The 25,927-nt window shown below is 39.6% G+C and overlaps 1 protein-coding gene across 1 annotated transcript in view; it reads left to right on the top strand.

The window, feature by feature from the left end:
* The window catches only part of RGS6 (regulator of G protein signaling 6), a 647,960-nt gene that overhangs the window by 584,241 nt on the left and 37,792 nt on the right, over positions 1-25,927 (top strand). Inside the window, 1 exon segment of the mRNA XM_020986371.2 lies at positions 23,695-23,784. Within this exon segment, the coding sequence (XP_020842030.2) occupies positions 23,695-23,784 (90 nt within the window).

Below are 25,927 nucleotides of genomic sequence, written 5' to 3'. Positions count from 1 at the left end.
AATTGTGGGGCAGCTAGGTGACACAATGGGTAGAGCACTGGCTTAGAATCAGGAAGACTCATCTTCCTGAGTTCAAATCCAGCCACAGACACATTTACTAGCTCTGTGACTGTGAGCAAGTCACTTTACCCTTTTTGCCTCAGTTTCCTCATCTGTAAAATGTGCTGAAGAAGGAAATGGCAAACCACTCCAGTGTCTTTGCCAAGAAAACCTCAAAATGGGGTCACAAAGAGTCAGACATGACTGAAACAGCTGAACAACAACAGCCAGCCACTTGTGGTATACCTTAGCAGAGAGCTGGTGGTGGTGGTAATCCTTCTATGGGGGTTAGAGGTAAGGACAGGTAATCAAAGCCTTGTGTCTCTTCCTGAGGCCAATTTTCTTCTTTCTGTGTCTGTACTAGCAAATAACTCATGGTTTAGAGTCCCCAAATACTGGTATGGATTTAGCCTATGAAGAAGTGACTGTCTGCATGCACAGCTGGTTGCTGTCTTTCTTGATGTCCTTCCAAGACCCTTTGTCTCTGTGTGCATATTTAACAGAGGCCAGTGCTCCAAAGGTAGCCAGCTGCTCCATGTTTTGTTTTTTTTAAAGTATGCTCATACATAACACTCTGATGCCATTTGCCATTTCCAGTGCTGAAAAATTTTAGATCACTCTTTTTTCTAAACATGAAGCTAATGGGTACAGATATACATACACATACTGGTAAACCAAAGACCAAACTTTGGCTAATATTCACAGTAAAAAGAGAACAGTCGGGGCAGCTAGGTGGTGCAGTAGCTAAAGCTGACATCAGGAGGACATGAGTTCAAATCCAACCTTAGACCAAACACTTGACTCCTACTTAGCTGTGTGACCCTGGGCAAGTCACTTAACCCTAATTGTCTAAAAAAAAACCCCCAACAATCTTAAATGAATATATTATGCTTTTGTTTTGCCTCCTGTTCTAAAGACTAATTATTAAAGGCCTTCTGCAAAGCATTTGAAAAAGTCACTCATGATACCACATAGACAAAACGGAGATTTATGGACTGAATAATATGGTAGCTAGCTACATTTGGAAATGGCTGAACAAGCAGACAACAACTGTTTTGATTAATGGATTCGTGTCAATCTAAAGGGAAGCTTCCGCCATCAGAGCACAGAACTTTTGGCCCTGTTGTGTCAAAATTTTAATCAGTGATTTAGATGGAAATATAGCATATCTAGCTATTTTTATTAAGTAGGTAGCATGATTATTAAATTTGGGGATGATATAAAGCGGGGTGGCACCCGCCATATAGGGTGGCTAGGTGGCATAGTAAATAGAGCACTGAGCCTGGAGTCAGGAAGATCCGAGTTCAAAAATGGCCTCAGACACTTACTAGCTGGATAACCTTGGGCAAGTCAGTTAACCCTGTTTGCCTCAGTTTCCTCATCTGTAAAATAAGCTGGAGAAGGAAATGGCAAACCACTCCAGTATCTTTGCCCAGAAAACCTCAAATGGGGTTGTGAAGAGTTGGACACAACTGAACAACAACAACAGTTCATATAGTGGAAGGCAGAATTGGGAATCAAAGACTGGAATAATGGACCAAATTGGATGGGATGAAATTTTATAAGGACAAATATAAATTTCTATACTGTATTTAGGGTAAAAAAATTAAGTATATGGAATAGAGAAACCTAACTAGATAGAAGATAACACAAAAAAGACTTGATTTGTTAAGAGATACATATATATACACACATACACACACACACACATGCACATATATGTGTATATAAGCTTAATATATGTCAACAGCATAACATGATACCCCGGAGAAGATAATGCAATGGGGTGTTGTTGTCCAGAATGAGGGAAAGAGTCTCACAGTACATTTCCTTAAAAATGTCATACTTGGAGTATTGCATACAGTTTGGGAACCACATTTTCTGAGGAGGTTGAGGTTAGCAAGCCTGGTGAGCACACTTAAAATTTGAAGATCATTTGAAGAACCTGGAAATGTGTATCTTGAAGAAGGGTTCTAGGGGGAAGAGGGGAGAAGAGCCATGTTTACCCAGGGTCACCCAGCTAGTACAAGTGTCTGAGGCCATTTTTGAACTCAGGTCTTCCTGACTCCAGTCTCAGTGCTCATGTTCAACATGGTTCAAGACAAGAGAACCAGAAGCAATGGATAGATTATATGAAAAGGCAAAGTAAAGTTTTAAGAGCTTATTAATGTTTAAAACTGCTCTGAGACTTTTGGGAAGCTCTGTATAAGGAATGACTTCATAACAATTTCAACTTCCAAAATGGAAAGGACTGTCCCAGAAAAAAATAAGCTCCCTTTCACTGGAGGTCTTCAGAAAATATTGGGCTGCTAGATGATAACTTATCAGGGATAGTACAGACAAAAGTTATATTTCAGGGTAGTGGTGGAAAGAGATGAAGTCCAAAGTCCAACACTGAGATTCCATGATTCCATAAATCCACCATGTTCAAGGTTCATAGCAGGGGAGATCATAGACAAGGTTTACACTTCATGGTAGGGGGTCAGAGTCAACCAACATATTTTCACATAAAAGAATGGAGAAACTGGAGGTTAAGTCAAGCTACACCTTGGCCTTCTATACCTAACTAAACTCCACCACCCTTGAGTTTCATCCTAGCTACTGATCTCAGCAGGACACTAGACCTAACTAACTTGACATTTTACCAGTACCTGCTCATCACAGCCAAGACTCAGACCTCCAGGGATCCTGCCCTACTCCCAACTGGAAGCAACTGGGTTCACTCAGCTTTGCAACAGGCCCTGCTAAAGAGTTGAGTTAGCTGTGGACTGGATTCTAAAGCAAACCATACCTCAGTTTCCTAAAACTGCCAAGACCTCAGACTGAACTTTATTGTTTCCAGCCATCTCACTAGCAACACCAGAGCCTAGCAAACCACCTCTTATTCAGGAAATGATAATTAAATCGTATTGTCATTGCTACTGGGAAAACACAAATAATGATTTTCTAAGAACGTGTTAAACATGCAACATGAACACACCAGTGTGTGTCCCAAACCAGGTTAAAAAGTAATTGGGAAATAATTAACAAAATAAATAAAAATATAACAAAACATTTTTTGTCCAGTCATTTTTCAGTCATGTCCAACTCTTCATGACCCCATTTCTTGGCAAAGATGCTACAGTGTTTGCTGTTTCCTCCTCCAGCTCATTTTTACAGATGAATAAACTGAGGCAGACAGGGTTAAGTGACTTGCCCAGGGTCACACAGCTAGCAAGTGGCCATTTTTTGAACTCAGGTCTTCCTGACTCGAGGCCCAAGTGCTCTAGTAAGTGTCTGAGGTCACATTTGAACTCAGGTCCTCCTGACTCCAGAACCAGTGCTCTATCCACTCTGCCACCTTGCTGCCTCCAACAAAACATAGGTAATGTTGATTTATGTCTTTCTAAGTTACTACGTGACCCATAGGGATCCTTTTGAATGATTTAGTGGCACCTGTTTCTGTCTGAATTTGCTATCATTGGTCTACTTCCTGGTGGCTCCACTCATAATCCTTGTGAGTCATGGTGGTAACAAGTATGATGACTTAAAATATGAAGTCAACCAATGGATATGCAAACATTTATCTTAAAGCAGAAAAGATTTGTGGGGAAGGGAATATGATTACTGTCTTCAAGTTGGCCCAGAAGATCAAAATTTCTGTGATTCTGAGTCCTAGGCTGCCTGAATAAAAGCTCCCTTCCCTGGCCACCAGACTGTACTCTCCCATACCCATCCATGACAGCCTTTTTCCTTCCAGATCCCTGTCCAGTTTCTTCCCTTCCTTTTCCATTGTGCACTATGGAAACTTGTTTTAATGAATTACCTTTTATATTAGAACCCTTCCTCTCATGTCATTCTCCTTACAATCACAGAAAGCTGGCTTTGCCCATAGAACACAGCCTTCCAGGATGTAATAATAATGTTTGCAAAGTGATGCATGCGTGTGTGTGTAGGGGGTCAGAGTCAACCAACATATTTTCACATAAAAGAATGGAGAAACTGGACATGTATATGTATACTATCATTATCCTCATTTAGGTAGCAAAGGGGATGAGAACAGTGGGCTTGCAGTGAGGAAGACTTAGCTTCAAATCCAGCCCCAGGTTCTTAATAGTTTTGTGACCCTCAAGTCACTTAATCTCTGTCTGCTTCAGTTTTGTCAACTATAAATTGGGTTTAATAATAACACCTCCCAAGATTGTTATGAGAATCAAATCAGATTTTGGATTCAGTGCCTGACACATAGTAGGGCTTTAAAAAATTCCTGTTTCCTTCCTCCTTTCATTCCTTCCTCCCTTCCTTTATTCCTCCATTCCTTCCTTCCTTCACTTCTTTCTTTCCTTCATTTCTTCTTTCCTTCCTTCCCAGATAAGGAAACCTAGTTTGAGAAGGGTTGAGTGATTTGCCCCAGGTCACACAGTTAGTAAGTATATTAGGCAGGATTTGAAATCAGGTCTTCATTATTCCAGGAAATCTCTATCTGCTTTGCCACCTGATTGCTCCTCTCTACTGTCAGCAAATCCATCAGACCAGGAGGGGGATAGGCATACTTCTTGCTGCTTCTAGACCCTTTCCCTACAACTGTAACTCAGCAAATGATCCTCCTTTGTGGTTCATGGCATCAAGACATACTGCCTTCTCTCCCTCCCTCCCCTCTACCTCTTGGAAACCCTATTTTTTAGGGTTCAGATTAAGTGCTGATGCCTTCGAGAAGCCTTTCCTGATTCCCTCATTTGCTAGTGCCCCCACTGCCAATTATTATGTATTTATTTCATACATTTGCTTAATGGAAATATTGTATTCTTCTACTCCTTCCCATCAATCTCCCTGACTCCCCAAATGTAGACTAAAAACTCCTTGAAGTTAGATACCGTCTCACTTTGCTATTGACATCCCTACCACCTTGTATAGTGCCTGTTACCTAGTAGGTCCTTAATAAATGCTCGTTGATGTTTTAAGTGGTTAAGGGTTATAATTAAATAAGAAGTCTTTACCTAATTAGCTTTGGCAATAGACAGTTAAACAGAATCACCATGCATATATTTGCTGGATCCTTTTCTGTATGCATACTTTAGGCTAAGTATTTACCTATAGCATATGAGCAACGTGATGGCTTATAGAAAGGAATTACTCCTCTTCTCAGGAGACCTCATATGAGATGTCCCCCAAAAGAATGCATGAATGAGTTGAAAATAATGAAAGAACTTAGGTTCAGAAATAAATGGACTAGGACAGAAATGTAGCAAAGAGTGAATTTAGATTTTTCAGCATTATAACATTCTTTGGTTGCCTGTGATCTAAATATGGATTGAGAAGGTGATGATGAGAAAAAGCTTCATGTACACACACACACACACACACACACACACACACACACACACACACCCCAGAACATCCAACATTAGTAAATTCTTTTCACTCCAGTAGACCATCTCCAAATGACTAACAGAGCCTCTAAGCACTTTATATTGTACACTCTACTTTGTGCTCTCCTTTTGTAGTGAATAGGCCTCTTTTGGAGTCCTGCTTCTGATACCTACTGGCTGTGTGACCCTCTCAGTGCCCCATGAAATTCAGGGACTCTCTTAAATGATAAATTGGGGAATAGGTGTAGATCTTCATTTCCTCTCAGGGAACTCCTCATACAAATGAAATCTCAGGACTAATCCAAGTAATACATTCCTCCAGTGCCTAGTGCAATGCTCTAGATGCTTAGTAAAAATGTTTGTTGAGTAAAGACTTCTTTTTAAATTATAGCCCTTCCAGGGTTGGGGAACCTGAAATCTCAAGGCCACATGTGGCCTTCTAGGTCCTCAAGTGCAGCCCTTTGACTGAATCCAAATTTCACAGAACAGAAACCTTTAATAAAAGGATTTGTTCTGTAAAACTTGGACTCAGTTAAAAGGCCTGCACTTGAGGACCTAGAAGGCCACATGTGGCCTTGAGATTTCAGGTTCCCCAACCCTGGAAGGGCTATAATTTAACAATGAGTTAGGTGCAGAAGTGAATAGGAAAGCTGCCTGGATTGCCTTTGGGAATTTGGGAAGTAACTTCCTAACCCTAACCCCAACCTTCTTATTGAAACAAAGGCCCATCTTTGAAAAAAAGTTTGAAGTATAATCTTATTTTTATTAATGCCTTTTGTTTTTTGCATTACATTCATTGCCAAATATATTCACTTCCCCAAATTACTCAGCAATCCAGCTCTTACAATGAAGATTAAGAGAGACAAAAAAGGCGCTTTTCCAAATTGATCAAAACATTAACAATAACTAACATAGCATTTGCTATGTGCCAGGCACTGTGCTAAAATAAAAACTTTACAATTACTCTCACATTTGATTTCACAATAGCCCTGGGAGAAAAGTGCTATTATTATCCCCATTTTACAGATGAAGAAATTGAGGCAAACAGAGCTTAAGTGACTTGCCCCAAATCACATGGCTTGTAAGTATCTGAGGTTGGATTTGAACCTCCTGAATACAGGTCTGGGGCTCTATCCATTGTGCCACTCTACATTGATCATGTCTAAGATTACATGTAATATTCTATATCCACACATTCTCATCTCTGAGATAATGGAATTACAGCTTTTCTCCACAACTAAGCTTGATTATTATAATTACATTACATAGTGTTTGGGTCTTTTTTGTCCTTTCCATTTATACTATTATAGTCATTGCATGTATATAAATATATAATATGTATATATATTAATATATGTATACATGTGTACATATATAGGTATATATACACATACATACATATGCATATGTATATACTATGTACATACATACATACATACATATCTTTCCTGGTTCTGCTTACTTCCCTCTGCATCAGTTTATATAAATCTTACCATGCTTTGCAGAATTCAGCATATTTGTTATTTTTTACAGTATTATAGTATATTCCATTCCAATCAAGTGTCACATCTTTTTTAACCATTCCTAAGTCAATGGGAACTTTGTTCCCAAGTCTCTATTACCACAAAAAGGGCTACCATGGATATTTTGATGTATATAGGACCTTTCTTTCTGTCTTTTACCTCTTTGGGAATATATGTCTAGCCATGGAGTCTCTGGGTCAAAGGATTGGACATTTTATTCACTTTTAATAGAATAATCCCAAACAACTCTCCAAAATGGATCAATTCACAGTTTTACCAACAGTGTATTCGTAGGAAAAGCCCATTACTCATCAGAGGATGTTGTATGATTGTAACCCATGGAATAATAGTCTGCCACCATTCTGGAACAAGTCCTCATCACATGCCTAGTCTGTTGTAAAAGTCTGCTGGTTGGTCTGCTGCCACAAGTCTCTCTCAACTCCAGCTCGTCCTCTATTCGGCTGTCAAAGTGATCTTCCTAAATCACAGGTCTGAGCATGTTATCCCCCTACTCAATAAACTCTGGTAAGTCCCTATCACCTCCAGGATCAAATACAAAACCTTCTAATATTCAAATCGCTTTATTATTCAAAGCCCAAAGCTTCCTTGAGCCCAAAGTCCAAAGCCCTCCCCCACCTTCCCAGTCTTCTTACACCTTAAGCCTCCTTACATACCTTCCATCCATTGATGCTGGGCTCCTTGCTATTGCTTGAATAAGCCACTCCATCTCTTCACCCTGGGGATTTTCATGGGCTGTCCCCATGCCTGAAATGTTCTACCTCCTCATCTCTGCCTCCTGGCTTCCCTGGCTTCCTTCAAACCTAATAAAAACACCACATTTTGCAGGAAGCCTTTCCTCATCCCTCTTAATTCTAGTGCTCTTCCTCGGTGGATTCTTTCCTTCTTATCCTTCATGTGCATAGCTTGTTTGTAGTTATTTGCTTGCGTGTTGCCTCCCTCATTAGATTGTGAGTTCCTTGAGCTCAAGGATTGTCTTTCGTCCTTCTTTGTATCCCCAGTGCTTAGCTCAGTGCCTGGTGCATAGCATAGTAGGTGCTTAAGAAATAGTTATTGATTGACTGACTGAAAAGAATTAGAGTCAATGGCATCAAAGGGTCGTATTCAGCCTTTACTTAAAGACTTCCAGGTGCCGATAGAGCCAAGAGAATGAATTTAATCCTTGATTTTTATTACAAGTCTTAAAATATTTAAAGTAGTAGATAAAGCACCAAACTTACTGGGTTCAAATCCCACTTCAGACACCAAGTCACTTAACCTCCTCGTGTCTCTGTTTCCTTTTCTGTAAAATGAAGGTATTGAACTCAAGGAACTTAAAGGGCCCTTCCAGTGTTAAATCTATCATCCTATAATCCCCAAATCTTCTCTTATCCAGGTTAATAATCCCAAATTCCTTCAATTGATTTTCGTGTAGCATAAACGCAAGGCCCTTTGCCATCCTGGTTCATCTCTAGTGTATCCTATAATGTGGCACCCACAATGGAAGACAATATGCCAGAAAGTGCCTGACCAGAGCAGAGTACAGAGTACCTATCACTTATTCCTAGAAGTTATGCCTTTCTTAACCCAGCCTAAGAACACATTAGCAGAGTTAGCTAAGGACCTCATAACATTTCCTTCCGCCTCTGCCATCTTAATTCTCGTTCATTGCTCCTTAAAAGATCTGACACTCTCTTAACATCTCATGCCAAGATTTCCCAACCAGCATTACCAACATGTCTCAAACACCTACAACAACTGGTAAGATTGCAATCTTGGGCCTCCAACCTGTCCCAATTTTCCTGCATTGCTTGGGTTTGGAAGCACCTCAGTTAAAAGGTTGTTTTCCCTACATCTTATTTAGTTCCTCACCTATACAGAGCATTTCAATGCTCATATGCATTCATATTCATATTTCAATGCATCGTAGATATTCAGTGAAATGGGTTAATTTACAATGGAGGCCTAAATTGTAGCCCTCTCTAGCGTACACACCATAAATGGAAGGAGAATAAGTTGTCCATTGTTTTATTTTGTTTTGTTTGTTTTTTTGCTTAGGATTGAAACCTGTTTGAAAGCAAAGATGGATTTCATACCAAGTATTCTGGGGTCAAGCATTTTTTTCATGTAACAGTACATCATTTCTAGTACTCAACCATCATTAGCCCCATGAAGTAACCAAGGAGACGCTGCTTAGGCCAGTGGTAGAGCATGAGCTAAGAGATACTCAGAAAACTTGACAAGCCACCATCCGCCTTAAGTATCAGTAGAGCCTCTCAGCTCCCCATTGTTGAATATGATATCCAGATGCAGATTTTCAAAAGAGGCCTTATTTGAGCATACATCTTCTATCATTTACTTAAACCAAAAACACTCCAAAATGCCTTTTTGTGTCAGATCTCCAGTGAATGGAAATCTGTCCGGCCTCCCGAAGGCCACTAATCTTTGTTCTCACAGTGGAGGCAGGGGCCATTGTATACCAGTATCACAAGACTACATTATGTTTCCTGAAATTAATTTTAAATTGGAGGGCATTTCCTGGTATACACCCAAGCCAAGCATATTTTAATAAGGAATGCCACTACCCTGACAGATTCTTATTTCATCTTATGGGTGGTTTATTAGGGGAGACAGGGAGCAAGTGATAGACGAAGGGATGCTTTAAAAAAAAAAACTTTTTGCTCGTGGTTTGGTTCTGATTATTGCATGAAAAACTATTACCTCTTCAAGAAAACATCTTAAGGAATTGAATTCGTTTTTGCAATTAAATTTTATTTTTTCAATGAACAAAAATCCATGTTGTCTCCTTCCCACCCATGCCCCCCCATTGGAAAAAAAAAAGAAATAGAAAAATAATAGCCTTTAGGTAACTATGCAGTCAAGCAAAACAAATTCCTGCATTGGCTACTTCCAAAAAATATGTCTTCTTTTGCACCCTGAATCAAAGAACTGAATTCTATAGTTAGTTCTTTCTTGGCCCAGTTCTTTAATGTTTCCAGGATGCAGACTTCTCACAAAATTAAGTGACCCTACAAGTGGGAAAAAAAAGGAAATACTTTTCTAAGTCAACTCCTATAATGTTTGTTTGGGTTAGAAGGCAAATCACCAATTATCTTTGTAGCAATGCCTGCCTAGAAGAGTGAAATAAATATGTTCAAAGGATGCAAATTTCCAGTACATTGAACTGAATGCAGATTAATGATGAGTGATCAATTATGTCTCCCTTCTAGTTGTACATTCTGTGCATAAAAGCAACTGCCATACTGTAACAGTAATATAAGCTAGCATTTATATAGTACTTAAAAGTTGGCAAAAATGCTGTATTACATCATTTGATCCTCATACCAACCCTGGGAGGTAGGCACTATTATTATGGCCATTGTACAGATGAGGAAACTGAGGCAGAGGCTAAGTGACTTGCCCGTAATCAGACAGCTAGGAAGTGTCTGAGGATGAATTTGAGCTCAATCATCCTGATTCCAAGTCCAGTGCTCTATCCATTGTGGCACCCATTCATGGACCAAGATAACAGGTGCACTTAAGTTACTAATGATTCCATAGAAGATCATCTATAGCTGATTTTTATCATCATATTAACAGCATATGTGTATGGCATATAGGTGGCTAAGTGGCATAGTAAGGGTATTAAGATAACTTCTTTCCTTCATTTATACGTACACTTATATATTAATATAATATATACACATATGTATAAACATACACGTAAATATATATGTATGCAGAGAGAGAGAGAGAGAGATCTCTGTGGACATGGAGTTGGGAAGACCTGAGTTCCAATCCTGCCTCAGACACTTACTAGCAGTATGAACATGGGCAAGACACTTAACTCCTGTTTGCCTCAGTTTGCTCACCTCTAAAATTGGGATAATAATGTCCCTTACCTCCCAGGACTGTTGCGAGGATCAAGTGAGATAATATTGGTAAAGCACTTAGCATCATGCCTGGCACATAGCAGACACTTAATAAGTGTTTCCTTCCTTCCTTCCTTCCTTCCTTCCTTCCTTCCTTCCTTCCTTCCTTCCTTCCTTCCGTCCGTCCGTCCTTCCTTCCTCCCTCCAGATTCTCTAACCTTTCAGCTACTACCTGCTTATTATTTCCGTCTCTGGGGAAGAGGATTCCTGGGAGGAGGATGTTCAGATAAAGAGGCTTCGCACCCCCAGGGATCCAAGCCTTCTCTGTCTGTGTCCTCTCCTATCTGTGCCTTTTAGCTTGGTGCTCTGCACATCCTCCAATTCTGGGTCTGTTTTCTTTTAAAGACCAAATCCAAGGATAGCCAGCCATGACTCAATCAAACATATTCAGATGATAGGACTCAATTATCTGCCATGTAATTATATATATATAGTATTATAAAAATTAATAATATATTTCAATATAATCTATATGTCTATCTACACACACACACACACACACACACACACATACACACACACATATACATACATATGTATTAGCTAGAGAAGGAAATGTCAGACTGCTCCAGTATCTTTGCCAAGAAAACCCCAAACAGGGATAGGACAGTACTGAAAACAACTGAAAACACCATTTATATGGTGCTTACTACGTGCCAGGCACTGTGCTAAGCACTTTACAATTATCTCACGTCATCTTCACAGCAACCCTGGGAGGTAGTACTATTATTATCCTTATTTTATAGATAAGGAAACTCAGGCAAATCAAGGTTAAGTGACTTGCCCAAAGTCACACAGCTAATAAGCGTCTGAAGCTGCATTTGAACTCAGGCCCAACACTCTATCCATTGTGCCACTTAATTCAGTGAGCTAACAGATACCCAGGGGCAGGGTATTTTTTTATTACCTATAAAAGACATAGGAACAAATTAAACCAGGTGGGATTGTGGTTAGTGGATACTGTGCTGGGTTTGGAGTCAAGGGGAATCTGAGTTAAGTTACTTCTCCAGAAACTTGCTGGCTTTGTGACCCTGGACAACTCACTTTACCTCTTTCAGCCTCAGTTTCCTCATCTGTAAATTGAGAGAGTTAGATTCAATGATCTCTAAGATCCTTTCCAGTTTGAAGTCTACAATCCTATAATTCCCAAAGGTGATGTTACTGAGAGTATTCAGATCTTGAATAGGGAAATATTGTCAAGTACAGAAAAAAAAATCTTTTAACCTTGTTAGGACAACCAGGCTCCTCCTGGTGAAACTCGTACACTTATATCAAACAGAAATCTGTCTGTCTGTAATTTCCATCCATTGCTCCTAATCTTGTAGTCTGGGGCCAAGAAAAACAAGCCTAATCCAGCTTCCACATAACGGTTCTTCAAACTCTTGGAAGTAGCTATCATTTCCTCCTTGAATCTTCTCTTCCCCAGGCTTAAATATTCCTTATTGCTTCAACTAATTCTGATATGGTGTGTTTTCCACAGTCTTCTCAGTGTCCTAATCACCCTCATCTAGAAATGTTCCACCTTGTCAATGTCCTCCCCAAAATGATGTCTCCTTGATAGAAATAAATGAGACTGTTAACTGTAGCACATCCTGAGATTTGGTCAAGATGCTGAACCAATGATGTAGTGGAGAATTGTTCACTTTACTGTTACTACCTGTTTCTGCCATGGTCTGAATATATGTAGTTTTCAGCACATAGAAGATTCATGGGAGGGTCAAATGAAATTATATTTATAAAGTATTTACCACAGCACCTGGCACATAGTAGGGACTTAATAAATGCTTGTTGCAATTATTGTCTCCATTTTACAATTCAGGAAATTAAGGCAAAGGTTAAGTGACTTGCCCTGCATCAACTAATAAGTGTCTGAGGTCGGATTTGAACTCAGGTCTTACTAATTCTAGGCCTAGAACTGTACTCCCTTGGCCAAAAGCTGCCTGTTCTGTTATTGCTATCACAACCATATTGGTAGTTGCAAATGGATATTAAAAACTAAATTACAAAGTTCATTTGAAATTACAAGAGACATGTCCATTTTTAATGGTTAGTATAATCTTGGTTAGAATTCCTAGCATGGGAGCCTACCAAGAGGATGGCCATATTCCAATGATCATAAGTGCTTGGGATTTTGTGCCTCATGTAGAAAACTTCAAGCAATGCTCTCTCCACAGAGCATTCACCTAGAAGTAACTAACTCACGGGGATGAATGTTGCCAACCAAAACAGCACAACTATTGCCAGTCCTGGAGATTCCCCGCTTCTTATCATGGGGATGGACCCCTCCCCTGTCTCTAGCAATGATGTTGTTACTGTTATTCAGTCATGTCCAGCTCTTTGTGACTCTGTTTGGGGTTTTCTTAGCAAAGGTGCTGGAGTGGTTTGCCATTTCCTTCTCCAGCTCATTTTACAGATGAGGAAATTGAGACAAACAGGGAAAAGTGACTTGACCAGGATCACATTGTTTGTCTGAGGCTGAATTTGAATTCAGGAAGATGAGTCTTCCTGATTTCAGGCTGGGCACTTTTATCTACTGCACCACCCCCCTAGCAGTGATGAGGATATATAATTTAGGGGTAAGGGTAAGGGGTAGAATCCAGCTATAGCAATGATAATGACCTTACCTGTGTCTAGGGCTTTTTAATTTCAAAAGCACTTTTAGCTTCCTTTATTTCATTTCATGGCAACATCAAATGCTACTTAATAATGCCGTGTGACTGGGAGTAAATCATCCAATCTGTCTGACCCTCATTCAATAAAATAAAGAAGTTGGATGAGAATCCCAAGAATTCATTCAAGAACAACTCTGGAGTATACTATTAAGAATGATAATGGGATATGTACCTGTTGTTGTTATTCAGTCATTTCAGTTGTGTCCAACTCTTCCTGACCCCATTTGGGGTTTTCTTGGCAAAGATACTGGCATGGTTTGTCATTACCTCTCCAGCTCGTTTTATAGATGAGGAAACTGAGGCAAACAGGGTTAAGTGACTTACCCAAGGTCACACAGCTAATACGTGTCTGAGGCTGGATTTGAGCTCACAAAGAAGAGTCTGTCTGATGTCAGTCAGAGCACTCTATCCACTTCGGCACCTAGCTGTCTGGTATGTGCCTGTATACTATCCATAGGATTGTTGGATCATAGGGTCCTAGCCATAAGAGCTGGAAGGGACCTCAGAAACCATCTAGCCCAAATTCTTCATTTTACAGATGAGGAAACTGAGGCCTAGAGAACTTAATTGACTTGTACAGGGATTGACACAGATAGTAAGTATATGATCGTGGGATCATAAAACTATAACTAGAAGTAATCTCAGAGGCTATCTAGTTCAACTCCATTATACAAGTGAGGAAACTGAGGCTCAGGCTGAAGGGAAGGGAACATTTATTAAGCATCTATTATATATCAGGCCTTGTGATCAGCTAGGTGCTGTTATTTTCCCCATTTTACAGTTGAGGAAACTGAGGCAGAGATTAAGTGACTTGCCCAGAGTCACACAGCTAGTGAGTGTCTGAGGCTGCATTTAAACTTCCTGATTCTGGGTCCAGCGCTCTCTCTACTTTGCCACCCAGCAGTAGCAGTGCCTTCCTCTCAGATACAAGTTCTTAAACTCCTGCAGCTTCCAATGTTATGCCAGGAAGTTTAGGTGAGTGGAAAGAAGGTGGGAGGCAGCTACACCTGCAGAAAGAAAAATATGGCCCTTCTAAATCCTATCGAGAACTCTTGACTCCTATGTGATCTTCCACCTGAGTGGTTTCCAAGAGGATATTTTGAAGCAGGGCAAATGAGTCCCTCTCTGTTTTGGGTCTTCAAAGCAAAGACAAAGATGCAGAGTTATTTTTAAATGGTTCAGCTGCTCTGGCATCCTTGTCTCATCCTCCCAAGGTCCCAGGTAGTTGGCTGCTTGCCTTCTATTCCTGTGAGGGTCGTGGTGGTTTATCTGTAAAGGAAGGAAGGATCTCGCAGCAACGCACTGATTTGTAGCACGTGCAGCTTAGATTCAGCTCCCACATGTCCCTCAGAAGTCATCCCTTCTGGATTGCCTCTTACCTTCTGAGCAAATGGGCCTTTCATTATTAAGGCCTCAGCCTAAGGAAAGGAAATGGTGGTGGGAGATCTTATCAGAGTTGACTTCCCTGCACTGTGAAACTGTCACCCACTGTGAGGGCATGATTTCCTCTCTACCCTGGAGAGCCAGTGGTGGGGACGGTTAGTATGGTTTGGTACTCTTTTGTTCTTGACCTATGGGAAATCAACCTTTTATCCACTGCACCAGGTACCTACTCTTTTCAATGAAAAGCTCCAATATTAATTTTATTTATTCATTATTTTAATAACTATTAAAACTTAATAGTTTTAGACATTCACATTCTACTTTATTACATCCCCTAAAACACACACACACACACACACACACACACACAGAGCTGGTTGTAAAGAACTCCCACTTCTTGAGTGTAGATGTGGGTTTGGGTGGGGCATCTTGCATATTCTGTGTTCTCATGTTCCTCATTAGATCAGCCCTCTTAAGAAACAGGCAAAAAGCTGAGTGTGGTTGTACAAGGCAGTCATCTCAGCTACCAGGGAGACAGAGGCTGGTAGATCAGTTATGAGCTGCGGCGGGCTAAGCCAATCACATTCTCTCTAACGTTAATTTGTTGACCCCTGGGAGCATCTAATAAGGGACCATTGAGTTGCCTAAGGAAGGGTAAATTGGCCCAGGGTAGAAACAGAGCAAGTTAATATGGCTATCAGTAGTGGGCTCAGCCCACAAATGTTCGCAGCAATTCCAGCAGGTGAGACAGGGAAGAAGGAGGGAATAAGCATTTATACAGTGCCTATCTCGTGCCAGGCACTGTGCTAAGTGCTTTTACAAATATCTCGTTTAATCCTCACAACAACTTTGTGAGGTATGTGATATTATTATCTCCTTTTTTATAGTTGAGGAAACTGAGGCAAACAGAGGTTAGGTGATTTGTAGGAAGGAAGGAGCAAAGACCCATGTATTCTTAGCCGCAGGCTCCTTCCAAACATACCCATTGTGCTTGGCAGAAATCAAGCCTTGAGTAAAAGGACTGATGAAGCTAGACTCTATCCTAGTATCACAATCTCAGAGTGGCAAAGATCCTCCATGATCGTCAAGTCCAACTTCATATTTAAAAAGGAACAATCTCTATGAAATCATGGACTAGTTATTAACCAGCCTCTGTTTGATGACCTTCAGAAAGTGAGAACCCACTATTTCTAAAAACAGTCTATTTTACTTTTGGACAACTGTAATTGTTAGGAAATATTTTCCTAGCGAGGTGATGCAGTAGATAGAGTGCCTAGCCTGGAGTCAGGAAGACTTATCTTCCATGAGTTCAAATCTAGCCTCAGACACTTACTTACTATCTGTGTGACATTGGGTGAGTCACTTAACCCTATTTACCTCAGTTTCCTCATCTGTAAAATGAGCTAGAGAAGGAAATGGTAAACCACTTCAGTATCTCTGCCAAGAAAACTTCAAAAAATGGGGTCACAAAGAGAAGGACAAGACTGAAACGACTCAACAACAGATTTTCCTTACATCGAGTCCAGGTCTCTACCTTCTACACCCATTGCTCCTAATTCTGCCCCCTCTGGGGCCAAGCAGAAAACCCCACCTAAAATCTCATCTTCAAGAAGCTTTTCCTGATCCCTCGTAAGGCCAATGCTTTACCTCTGTTGGTTGTTTGCAGTTTATCCTGTATGTATCTTATTTGTTTATGGTTTTGGTATGGTTCAGTTTTGTTTTGTTCTGTTTTGAATGCTGTCTCCGGTATTTGATTTCTTAATAGTAGGGACTGTCTTTTGCCTTTCCTTATATCCTCAGTATTTAGCACTGTATCTGACATATAGTAGGCATTTAATAAATGCTTATTGACTGACTGACTCTTCTATGTAAGGCCTTTAAATACTTGAAGATAGGTATTGTTTATCTCCTAAGTCTTTTCTTCCCCAGGTTAAGCATCCACATTTCTTCTAATTGCTCTTTTCTTGCAATTTTCTCCAGTCCCCTCATCATCCTGCTGGTATTCTTCATTAGGTTGTACTCCTTTCCCTCCCTGTAACTCACTCTTTACTAACCTTGAGCTTTGTAAATGTGGTGCTATGTCAAAAAAGAGTTAAATTGACTAGGAGACTAGGTGTGTTTGAGGGTGGGGGCAGGGTAGAGGGCCAACCCATGACCAGGCCTTTTCTTGCTTTCTCCTCCTTACCCCCTTTACAACCCTGGAGAATGGCTCTCCTGTGAGTGGCATACCACTGCCATAGCAGCCTCTGGGTCGAAAATACCTTTCTGATTCAGTGATGCTGTGATCTACTCCATGAATGCATCAGAATCTGCAGCTACTATGGAGGTGAACTAGGGAAGTGATAGCTAAGTGACAAAGCCCTACTTTTCAACTATGTTTAGACTCTAAAGAAATTTTCTTTTTTTTGTGATGACCTTAAGCATCAACATTTCAGCATGCAAAGAACAGAAAAATAGGATTGTATACAGAATCATAAATCTCTATTGCAGCCACCTTATTTTTTAAGTGTGCATTAAATTTAACACAGTAGTGTAAACACTGCCCTGCTAGCCTTTGTCCCCTTCTGAACTTCCATCTAATCTATCATAGATAGATAGATAGATAGATAGATAGATAGATAGATAGATAGATAGATAGATGTATTTAATGTCTCTTTGATGCTTTTTTCTTTCTTTTCTTATGGATAACTATCATTATCCTATTTCCAAATATATTCACACAACTGTTTTTAGGCTTTGGTGCATGACATAGTAGAAAGGACACAGGACTTGGAGTCAGAAAGACCTGGGTTCAAATTCTGCCTCAAATATTTACTGTTTGACCCTGGGCAAGTCACTGAACTTCTATCTGCCTTGGTTTCTATAGGTACATTTATAAAATGATGGGGTTGAATTTGATAGGCTGTAAGATCCCTTATAGCTCTAAATCTATGATCTATGATTCTATACTTAATGCATTCTGCTTTACTGATGGCAGAAAAATGTAATATTTATATGGAGACGCATGTCTCCATATAGTCATATGACAATGATGAGGGTGATGATTATAATCACCAGTGAATACCAAACTCTGTGAAAAACATTCATAAGAAATGATCAAATGATATTAACAGACATTTTTCAGAGGAAGAAATCCAACTTATTAACAGTCATATAAAAATGCTCTAAATCATAGAGAAATAAATAGAGAAATAAATATTAAAACCTTCCTCCTGGATCACTCCTGCTGTGGTGGAGGGGCTTTTGTAGTTCAGTGAAATTATGAGCTGTGCTGTGCATGGTTACCCAAGATAGACAGGTTATAGTGGAGAGTTCTGACAAAAGGTGATCCATTAGAGAAGGAAATGGCAAACCATCCCAGTATGGCTGCCAAATGATAAAAGATACGGACACTGGAAAATGAGCTGCTCAGGTTAGAGGTATCCAATGTACTGCTGGGGAAGAATGTAAGACAACTACAAGTAGCTCTAGAAAGAATGAAGTGAGTGGGCCAAAGACGACAAGAAGTTCAATCTCGGATGTGTCTGGTGGTGAAAGAAGAGTCCAATTCTGCCAAGATCAATATTGCATAAGAACCTGGAGTAAGATCTATGAACCAAAGGAGGCTGGATATGGTCAAACAGGAGGTGGAAAGATTAAACATCAACATATTGAGTGTCAGTGCACTCAACTAGATGGGAATGGGAAAAGTTAATTCAGGTGATCACTACCTATACTACTGTGGGCAAGAACCTTTAGAAGAAATGGAGTGGCCCTCATAGTCAATAAAAGGGTGAGAAAAACAGTACTGGAGGATAATCTTAAAAATGACAGAATGACATCTGTTTGAATCCAAGGCAAATCATTCAACATCACAATAACATAAGTCTATGACCACTGATGGAGAAGAGGCCAAAGTTACTTGGTTCTATGAAGAGGTATAACATCTTCTAGAAATAATACCAAAAATGGTGTCACATTCATCATAGGGGATTGGAATGCTAAAGGAGGAAATTAAAAGATAATTGGAAAAACTGGAAAATTTGGCCTTGGAGAACAAAATGAAGCAGGGCAGAGAATAATAGAGTTTTATCAAGATAACTTGTTGATCATAGCAAACATTCATTTTCAACAACCCAAAAGGCAACTCTACATGTGGATATCACCAGATGGTCAATATAGAAATCAGATTGATTATACACTTTGCAGTTCAAAGGTGGAGAAGCTTTATATAGTCAGTTAAAACAAGTCCTGGAACTGACTGTGACTCAGATCATGAGCTTCTTACTGCAAAATTCAGACTTAAATTCGAGAAAGGAGGGGAAAGCATCAGACTGTATAAGTGTGACCTAAAGAGCATCCCTTATGAATATGAAGTAGAGGTGATAAATAATTTTAAGGGATTAGATCTGGTAGATAGAGTGCCTGAAGAACTACGGACAGAAGTTCACAATATTGTACAAGAGGCAGCAGCAAAAAGCATTCCAAAGAAAGAGAAGAGCAAGAAAGCAAAATGTCTGATGAGGCTTTACAAATAGCTGAGGAAAAAAAGGAAAGGGAAAGGGAAAAGATAAAGAGAAATATATACCCAACTGAATGTTGAATTCCAGAGAATAGCAAGGAGAGATAAGAAGGTTTTCTTAAATAAGCAATGTTAAGAAATAGAAGAAAACAATGGGATGGGGAAAACAAAAGATCACTAAAAGAAAATTAGAGATAAGAGAGCATTACAAAATATAAATAGATAATTTTAATTATGTTAAATTAAAAGGTTTTTATACAAACAAAACCAATGCAACCAAGATTAGAAGGAAAGCAGAAAGCTGAGAAACAATCTTTATAGCAAGTGTCTCTGAAAAAGGTCTCATTTCTCAAATATATAGAAAACTTAGTCAAATTTGTAAGAATAATTGCCATTTTCCAATTGATAAATGGACAAAGGATATAAACAAGCAGTTTTCAGATGAAGAAACAAAGCTATCTATAGGCATATGAAGAATGTTCTAAATCACTTTTGATTAGAGAAATGAAAATTAAAACAACTCTGAGATATCACCTTACACCTATAAGACTGGCTAATATGACAAAAAAGGAAAGTGATAAATGTTGGAAATTGATACACTGTGGGTGGAGTTGTAAACTGATCCAGCCATTCTGGAGAGCAATTTGGAACTGTGACCAAAGGGCAACCAAACTGTGCATACCCTTTGATCCAGCAATATGACTACAATCCCACTACAATCCCAAAGAGATCATAAAAAAAAAAAGGCGAAAGAACCTATATGTGCAAAAATGTTACAGCAGCTTTTTTCATGGTGGCAAAATGTTGGAAATTGAGGGGATACTCATCAATTGGGGAATGGCTGAACAAGCTTTGGTATATGAATGTAATGGAATACTGTTGTGCAATAAGAAATGATGAACAGGCAGATTTCAGAAAATCCTGGAAAGACATGTACGAATTGATGAAAAGTGAAATGAGCAGAACCAGGAAAACATTATAAACAGTATCAGCAACATTGTGTGATGTCAACTATGAATGACTCAGGACTGATGAAGGAAAATGCTATCCATATCTAGATTAAGAACTGACCAACTCTCAATGCAGATTGAAGTATATTTTTTTTATTTTATTCTTTCTCATTTTTTTATTTTGATCTGTTTCTTCTTTCATGACTGTGACTAATATGGAAATATTTTACATGATAGCACATGTATAAACTATATCAAACTGCCTATCATTTTTGGAAGAGGGGAGAAGAGGGAGGGAGAAAAATTTGGAACTCAAAGTACTGTAAAAATTAATGCCTAAATTTTTCTTGACATGTAACTGGGGGGAAAATACTACTAAAAAAGAAAAGAAAATTAGAGATATGAAGGGAACAGTTTCATGCAAAAATGTGCCAAGACAAAAATGATAGGGACTTAATGGAAGTAGAAGAGATTAAGAAGAGGTGACAAGAACATACAGAAGAATTGTATAAGAAAGATCTTAACATCACCAATAAGCATGATGGTGTGGAGCCAGACAACCTTGAGAATGAAGTCAAGTTGGCCTTAGGAAGCATTGCTAACAATAAGGCTAGTGGAGGTTTTGGAATTCCAGCTGAGCTATTTAAAATCCTAAAAGATGCTGCTGTTGAAGTGCTGCACTCAATATGCCAGCAAATTTGAAAAACTCAACAGTGGCCACTGGATTGGTAAAGTTCAGCCCAATCCTAAAGAAGGTTAATGCCAAAGAATGTTCAAATTACCAAACAATTGCACTCACTTCACACACCAGCAAGATTATGCTTACGATTTTGCAAGCTAGACTTCCGTAATTTGTAAACCAAGAATTACCAGAAGAGCAGGCTGGTTTTCCAAGAGGCAGAAGAACTAGAGACCAAATTGCCAACATTCACTGGGTTATGAAGAAAGCAAGGGAGTTCCAGAAAAACATCTACTTTTGCTTCATTGACTACACTAAAGCCTTTAACTATGTGGATCACAACAAAATGTGGTAAGTCCTCAAAATGATGGGAGTATCAGATCATCTTACTTGTCCCCTGAGGAAACTGTACGCAGGCTAAGAAGCAAGACTTAGAACAAACATGGAACAGCTGATTGGTTTAAGATTGGGAAAGTGCAACAAAGCTGTATATTGTCACCTTATTTATTTAACTTACATGCAGAATACATCAAGATAAATGCCAGGCAGAACAAATCAAAAGCCAGAATTAAGGTTGCCAGGAGAAATATCAACAATCTCAGATACGTGGACAATACCACTCTGATGGCAGAAAGCAAAGAAGAATTAAAAGCCTCTTGATGAGGGGAAAAGAGGAGAGTGTAAAAGCTGGCTTGAAGCTTAACATTAAAAAAAATCTAAGATCATGTCAACTAGACCCATCATTTCTTTGCAAATAGAGAAGAAATTAAATCAGTGTCATAGTTTATATTCTTGGGCTCAAAGGTCACTGCAGATGCTGGCTGTACCCATGAAATCAAAAGATACTTCCTCCTTGGAAGGAAAGTTGTGGCAAATCTGGACAGCATACTAAAAAGCAGAGAGTCCTCTTTGCCAACAAAGGTCTTTATATTCAAAGCTATAGTTTTTCCAGTAGTAATCTGAGAGTTGGACCCTAAGGAAAGCTGAGCATTGCAGAATCGATGCTTACAAAATGTAGTGCTGGAGAAGATTTCTAAGCATCCTTTGGGCAGCAAAGAGATCAAATCCGTCAATACTTAAAGAAATTAACTCAGATTATTCACTCAAAGGTCAAATACTGAAGCTGAAGTTTAAATACTTTGGCCACATAATGAGAAGACAGGACTCATTGGAAAAGACCCTGATATTGGGAAAGATAGAAGTCAAGAGGATAAGGGGACAGCAGAGGTTGAGATGAATGGATAGTATCATGGAAGCAATACATATGAGCTTGGACTGACTTCAGAAGATATTGGAGGAAAAAAGGGCCTATCATGCTATCATTTATGGGGTCAGAAGAGTAGGACACAACTGAACAAATGAACAACACACATTAAAAAAAACTCTGAAGTACCACTTCATACCCATCAAATTGACAAAGATGACAAAGAGGAAAAAGACAAATGTTAGAGGGGCTGTGGGAAAACAGGTACATTAATAGACTATTGGTAAAGCTGTGAATTTGGTCCAGTCATTGTGGAAAGCAATTTGGAGATATTCCCCAAAAGTTATTAAATTATGCATGCATACTCTTCAACTCTGTGATATTGCTACTAAGTCTATATCCCAAAGAATCAAAGAAAGAGGAAAAGGACTCATATGTACAAAAATATGTATAGTAACACCTTTTGTGATAGCAACAAATCGTAAACTGAGAGTGTACCCATCAATTGTGGAATGACCGAACAAATTCTGGTATATGAATGTGACGGAATACTATTGTGCTGTAAGGAAGGATGAAGGGGATGGTTTCAGCGAAACCTGGGAAGATTTGTAGACACTGATGCAAAGTGAAGTGAACAGAATCAGGAGAAAAATTTACATAATAACAACAATATTGTAAAGACAAACACCTTTAAAAGCCCATTCAACACAATGACCAACCACAATTCCAGAGGATTCATGACAAGGCGTGATAGTTTGTCCAACTCTCTATGACCCCATCTGGGGTTTTCTTGGCAAAGATACTGGAGGGGTTTGCCATTTCCTTCTCCAGCTTGTTTAACAGATGGGGAAACTGAGGCAAACAGGGTTAAGTGACTTGCCTAGGGTCACACAGCTAGTAAGTGTCTGAGGCTGAATTTGAACTCAGGAAGATGAGTCTTCCTGACTTTAGGCCTGGCACTGTACCCACTACACCATCTAGCTGCCCCTGATGAAGCCTGCTACCCACCTTTAAAAGGGGAGGTGATAGATTCAGAGAGCAGGTTGTTGGGGGGGTTTTTTGTTTTGTTTTGTTTTGCTTTGCTTTGCTTTTAGGACATGGCCAATGTGGGAATTTGCTTGACCATACATATTTTTAATGGGCTTCATTTTACTTGTTTTCTCAATGTGGGAGGGGAGTTAAAAGTGAGAAGGAGAATTTGGGACTGAAATAAAATTGAATTTTTTTTTAAAAAAGAGCATTTATAAGATCCTACTTCTCTGACCCTTAGGATCTTTCACTCTCTGAAGGTAAATGTATTTTTCTGGCTGGAAAATCATGTGATGAGCTCCTCTGCTAGCATAGTTGAGCGTATCTCCCCCTGCCCCCTTGGATCTTTTAACTAGCTGAATTAGTTTGGTAATTTCTGATTGGTGTTAGATGACAGCTCTTTCTGATGTCTTCCCTGTCCTCTTCTCATCTTCTAGGAGCACATTTATAAGCTGATGAAGAGTGACAGCTATACCCGGTTCCTTCGGTCTAATGCTTACCAGGACTTACTACAGGCAAAGAAGAAGGTATTTGGGGGGAAAGATAGGCTTGCCTCTCTTGGCACCTATTGATTCTTGCCTGCTGCTTGCTGCGAGTGTGAAAATGAGACTATTATTTCCTGAGCTTTGTGTTTGTTTTTCTTCCTTCTCACCCTCTCCTCTCAGCTACCTTTTTATTTTTTTCTGGTTGAAAGAATGAGAATGATTGTTTCCTAACCACAAAGGTCCAAGATATGAAATCCTTCCCACTGTGTCCCTATTCCCATATTCTGCATGTGCTACCCACAGAGGGAAAAGGGAGCCAGATGAAAGCTTGCAATCAGTGTTGGTCATAAAAACCCAGCATCCCATTCAGGAGATGAGAGAAGTAGGTTGATACAGAGCTTGGCCTCTTGTTGACTCTCACAGGGAGGTGAATGAGGCCATTTGATGGTAAAGGAATTGGACTGGCAACTTTCTTTGCCTAGAAAATTCTGCTGGCTCCATGACGTAAGTCATCCTTAGAGTGACAACAACTCCTCTGACCCTTTTCCTCACCCCCACCCAACCTGAAGCATTTTAATTTTAACCCAGAAGAACCTTTAAGCCTTGCATACAATCTAGTTGCCTGGCTTCTTTCTTCCTTCTTTGAAACTAAGTCATAGTTCTCTGCAGTCCACTGGGGGGCCAGGAATCTTGAAAAATGCAGGTGAGGGAAGAGTAACTGTAACAAAGATAAACTCCAGGGAAATCTAGATGGTCCCCTGGGCAAGGTGGATGAGGTGGAAGAGGGGAAGCAGAAGAACTGACTTTGCATTTCATCAGACTGTGTTTAAATGCTTTCAAATTTTCCATGATAGTCTCATGTCCTCCAGATGATTGAACGTGGTGCCCAATTATACCAAAGTCTACTTCCGTACCACTTTAGGACAAATGTTTTCTCCCCACCTTTTCTCTTTCCATCTCTCTCTTCTTGGTCCTTATTCCTGAAGCTCTTGGTTTTCCATCAACATGTTCTTTGCTGGTGTCCCCCTCAACTGTGTAGCCCACTTTGTATGTGCTTAAGACACTGGCTGCTGCTTTGTGGGGTTTCTATTATACTGTCTCTGTATACTGTTTGGTATCATATAACTCCATGGTCTTTGATCGTGTTTTTCCTCCTTCCTTCTCCTCTTCAGTATATATGGAAGTATCCTTGCTGCCAGGGACCCCTGCTAACCTAAAAGAAGTTCTGATTGGAAAAGGGAGAGCAGAGAGAAGAAGACAGGGAAACAGTGCTTCCTATAAATGCCTTCAATACCCTTTCTTTTAGTGTTATTGTAAAGAGAGAGGTCAAATTAATTCAGCTCTCACCAGGGAAGATCAAAGTGAGTTCCTTGTGGGCTTGGGACCCCCTAAATAATCACCATTTCTTGGTGTCCCAGGAAGTCCAGAGTTGTGCAAGTGTAGAGTAAACTAATCTGAGCCTATTTGGAAGCTGAGAAAGGGAAAGATAAAATGCTCCTTCAGGCCATAGTAGAGATATGGGTGGGAAGGGGAAAAGTTTGTTCACAAAAGGCATGAGAAGTGGTAAAAAAGAAAGTCTAAGTTACTCCTAGATGCTCAGGTTGAACGTGTGAATTCATTAGGGAATATTTATTTGGCTAAGAAAGAAACTTCTGGGCCTTCCTATGAATTACCAATAACAATGTAATGATCACATTTCACTAGATTCTCCTTCAGCGTATAGCTCTTTCCAAAAAAAAAAAAACACCAAAACCTTTCAGTGTCCAGAAAATGGTTGTATTAAAAGATAATGGCATTAAGCACTATGTAAGACCAGATTAGTCCTACTTTTCTTGGCTTCTAGCCTTCCAGTGGATTTCCAGTGGTAGATCTGATTTACCCACTGCATATGTGCCACATGTAAGAAATACACATTCTCTGTGACAAGAGCATTCATGTCATGGGGTACTGCCGATGAGGGAGGGGGCACGTGAACCCAAAAGAGGATGGAAGTGGAAATCCCCCACACACACATCCTTACAAGGGTCACTTATTCCAGAAAGGGAGTGTGTTCATAAGTCTTCCTCCTTAATTGTTACTGCTATGAAAAGTCCTTTGACAGCATTTGTAGGCGTGTCCTTCTGATCCTTTGATGTTTAAAAAAAAAAAAACCTCCACAAGTTCCTTGAGAGATGAGCCAGTTTCT

Source organism: Phascolarctos cinereus, unplaced genomic scaffold (genome assembly GCF_003287225.1).
Source record: "Phascolarctos cinereus isolate Bilbo 61053 unplaced genomic scaffold, phaCin_HiC Scaffold_3;HRSCAF=262, whole genome shotgun sequence".
Classification (NCBI taxonomy): domain Eukaryota; kingdom Metazoa; phylum Chordata; class Mammalia; order Diprotodontia; family Phascolarctidae; genus Phascolarctos; species Phascolarctos cinereus.
Note: the sequence above shows the minus strand (reverse complement) of the source record. Positions and strands in the feature narration are given on the sequence as shown.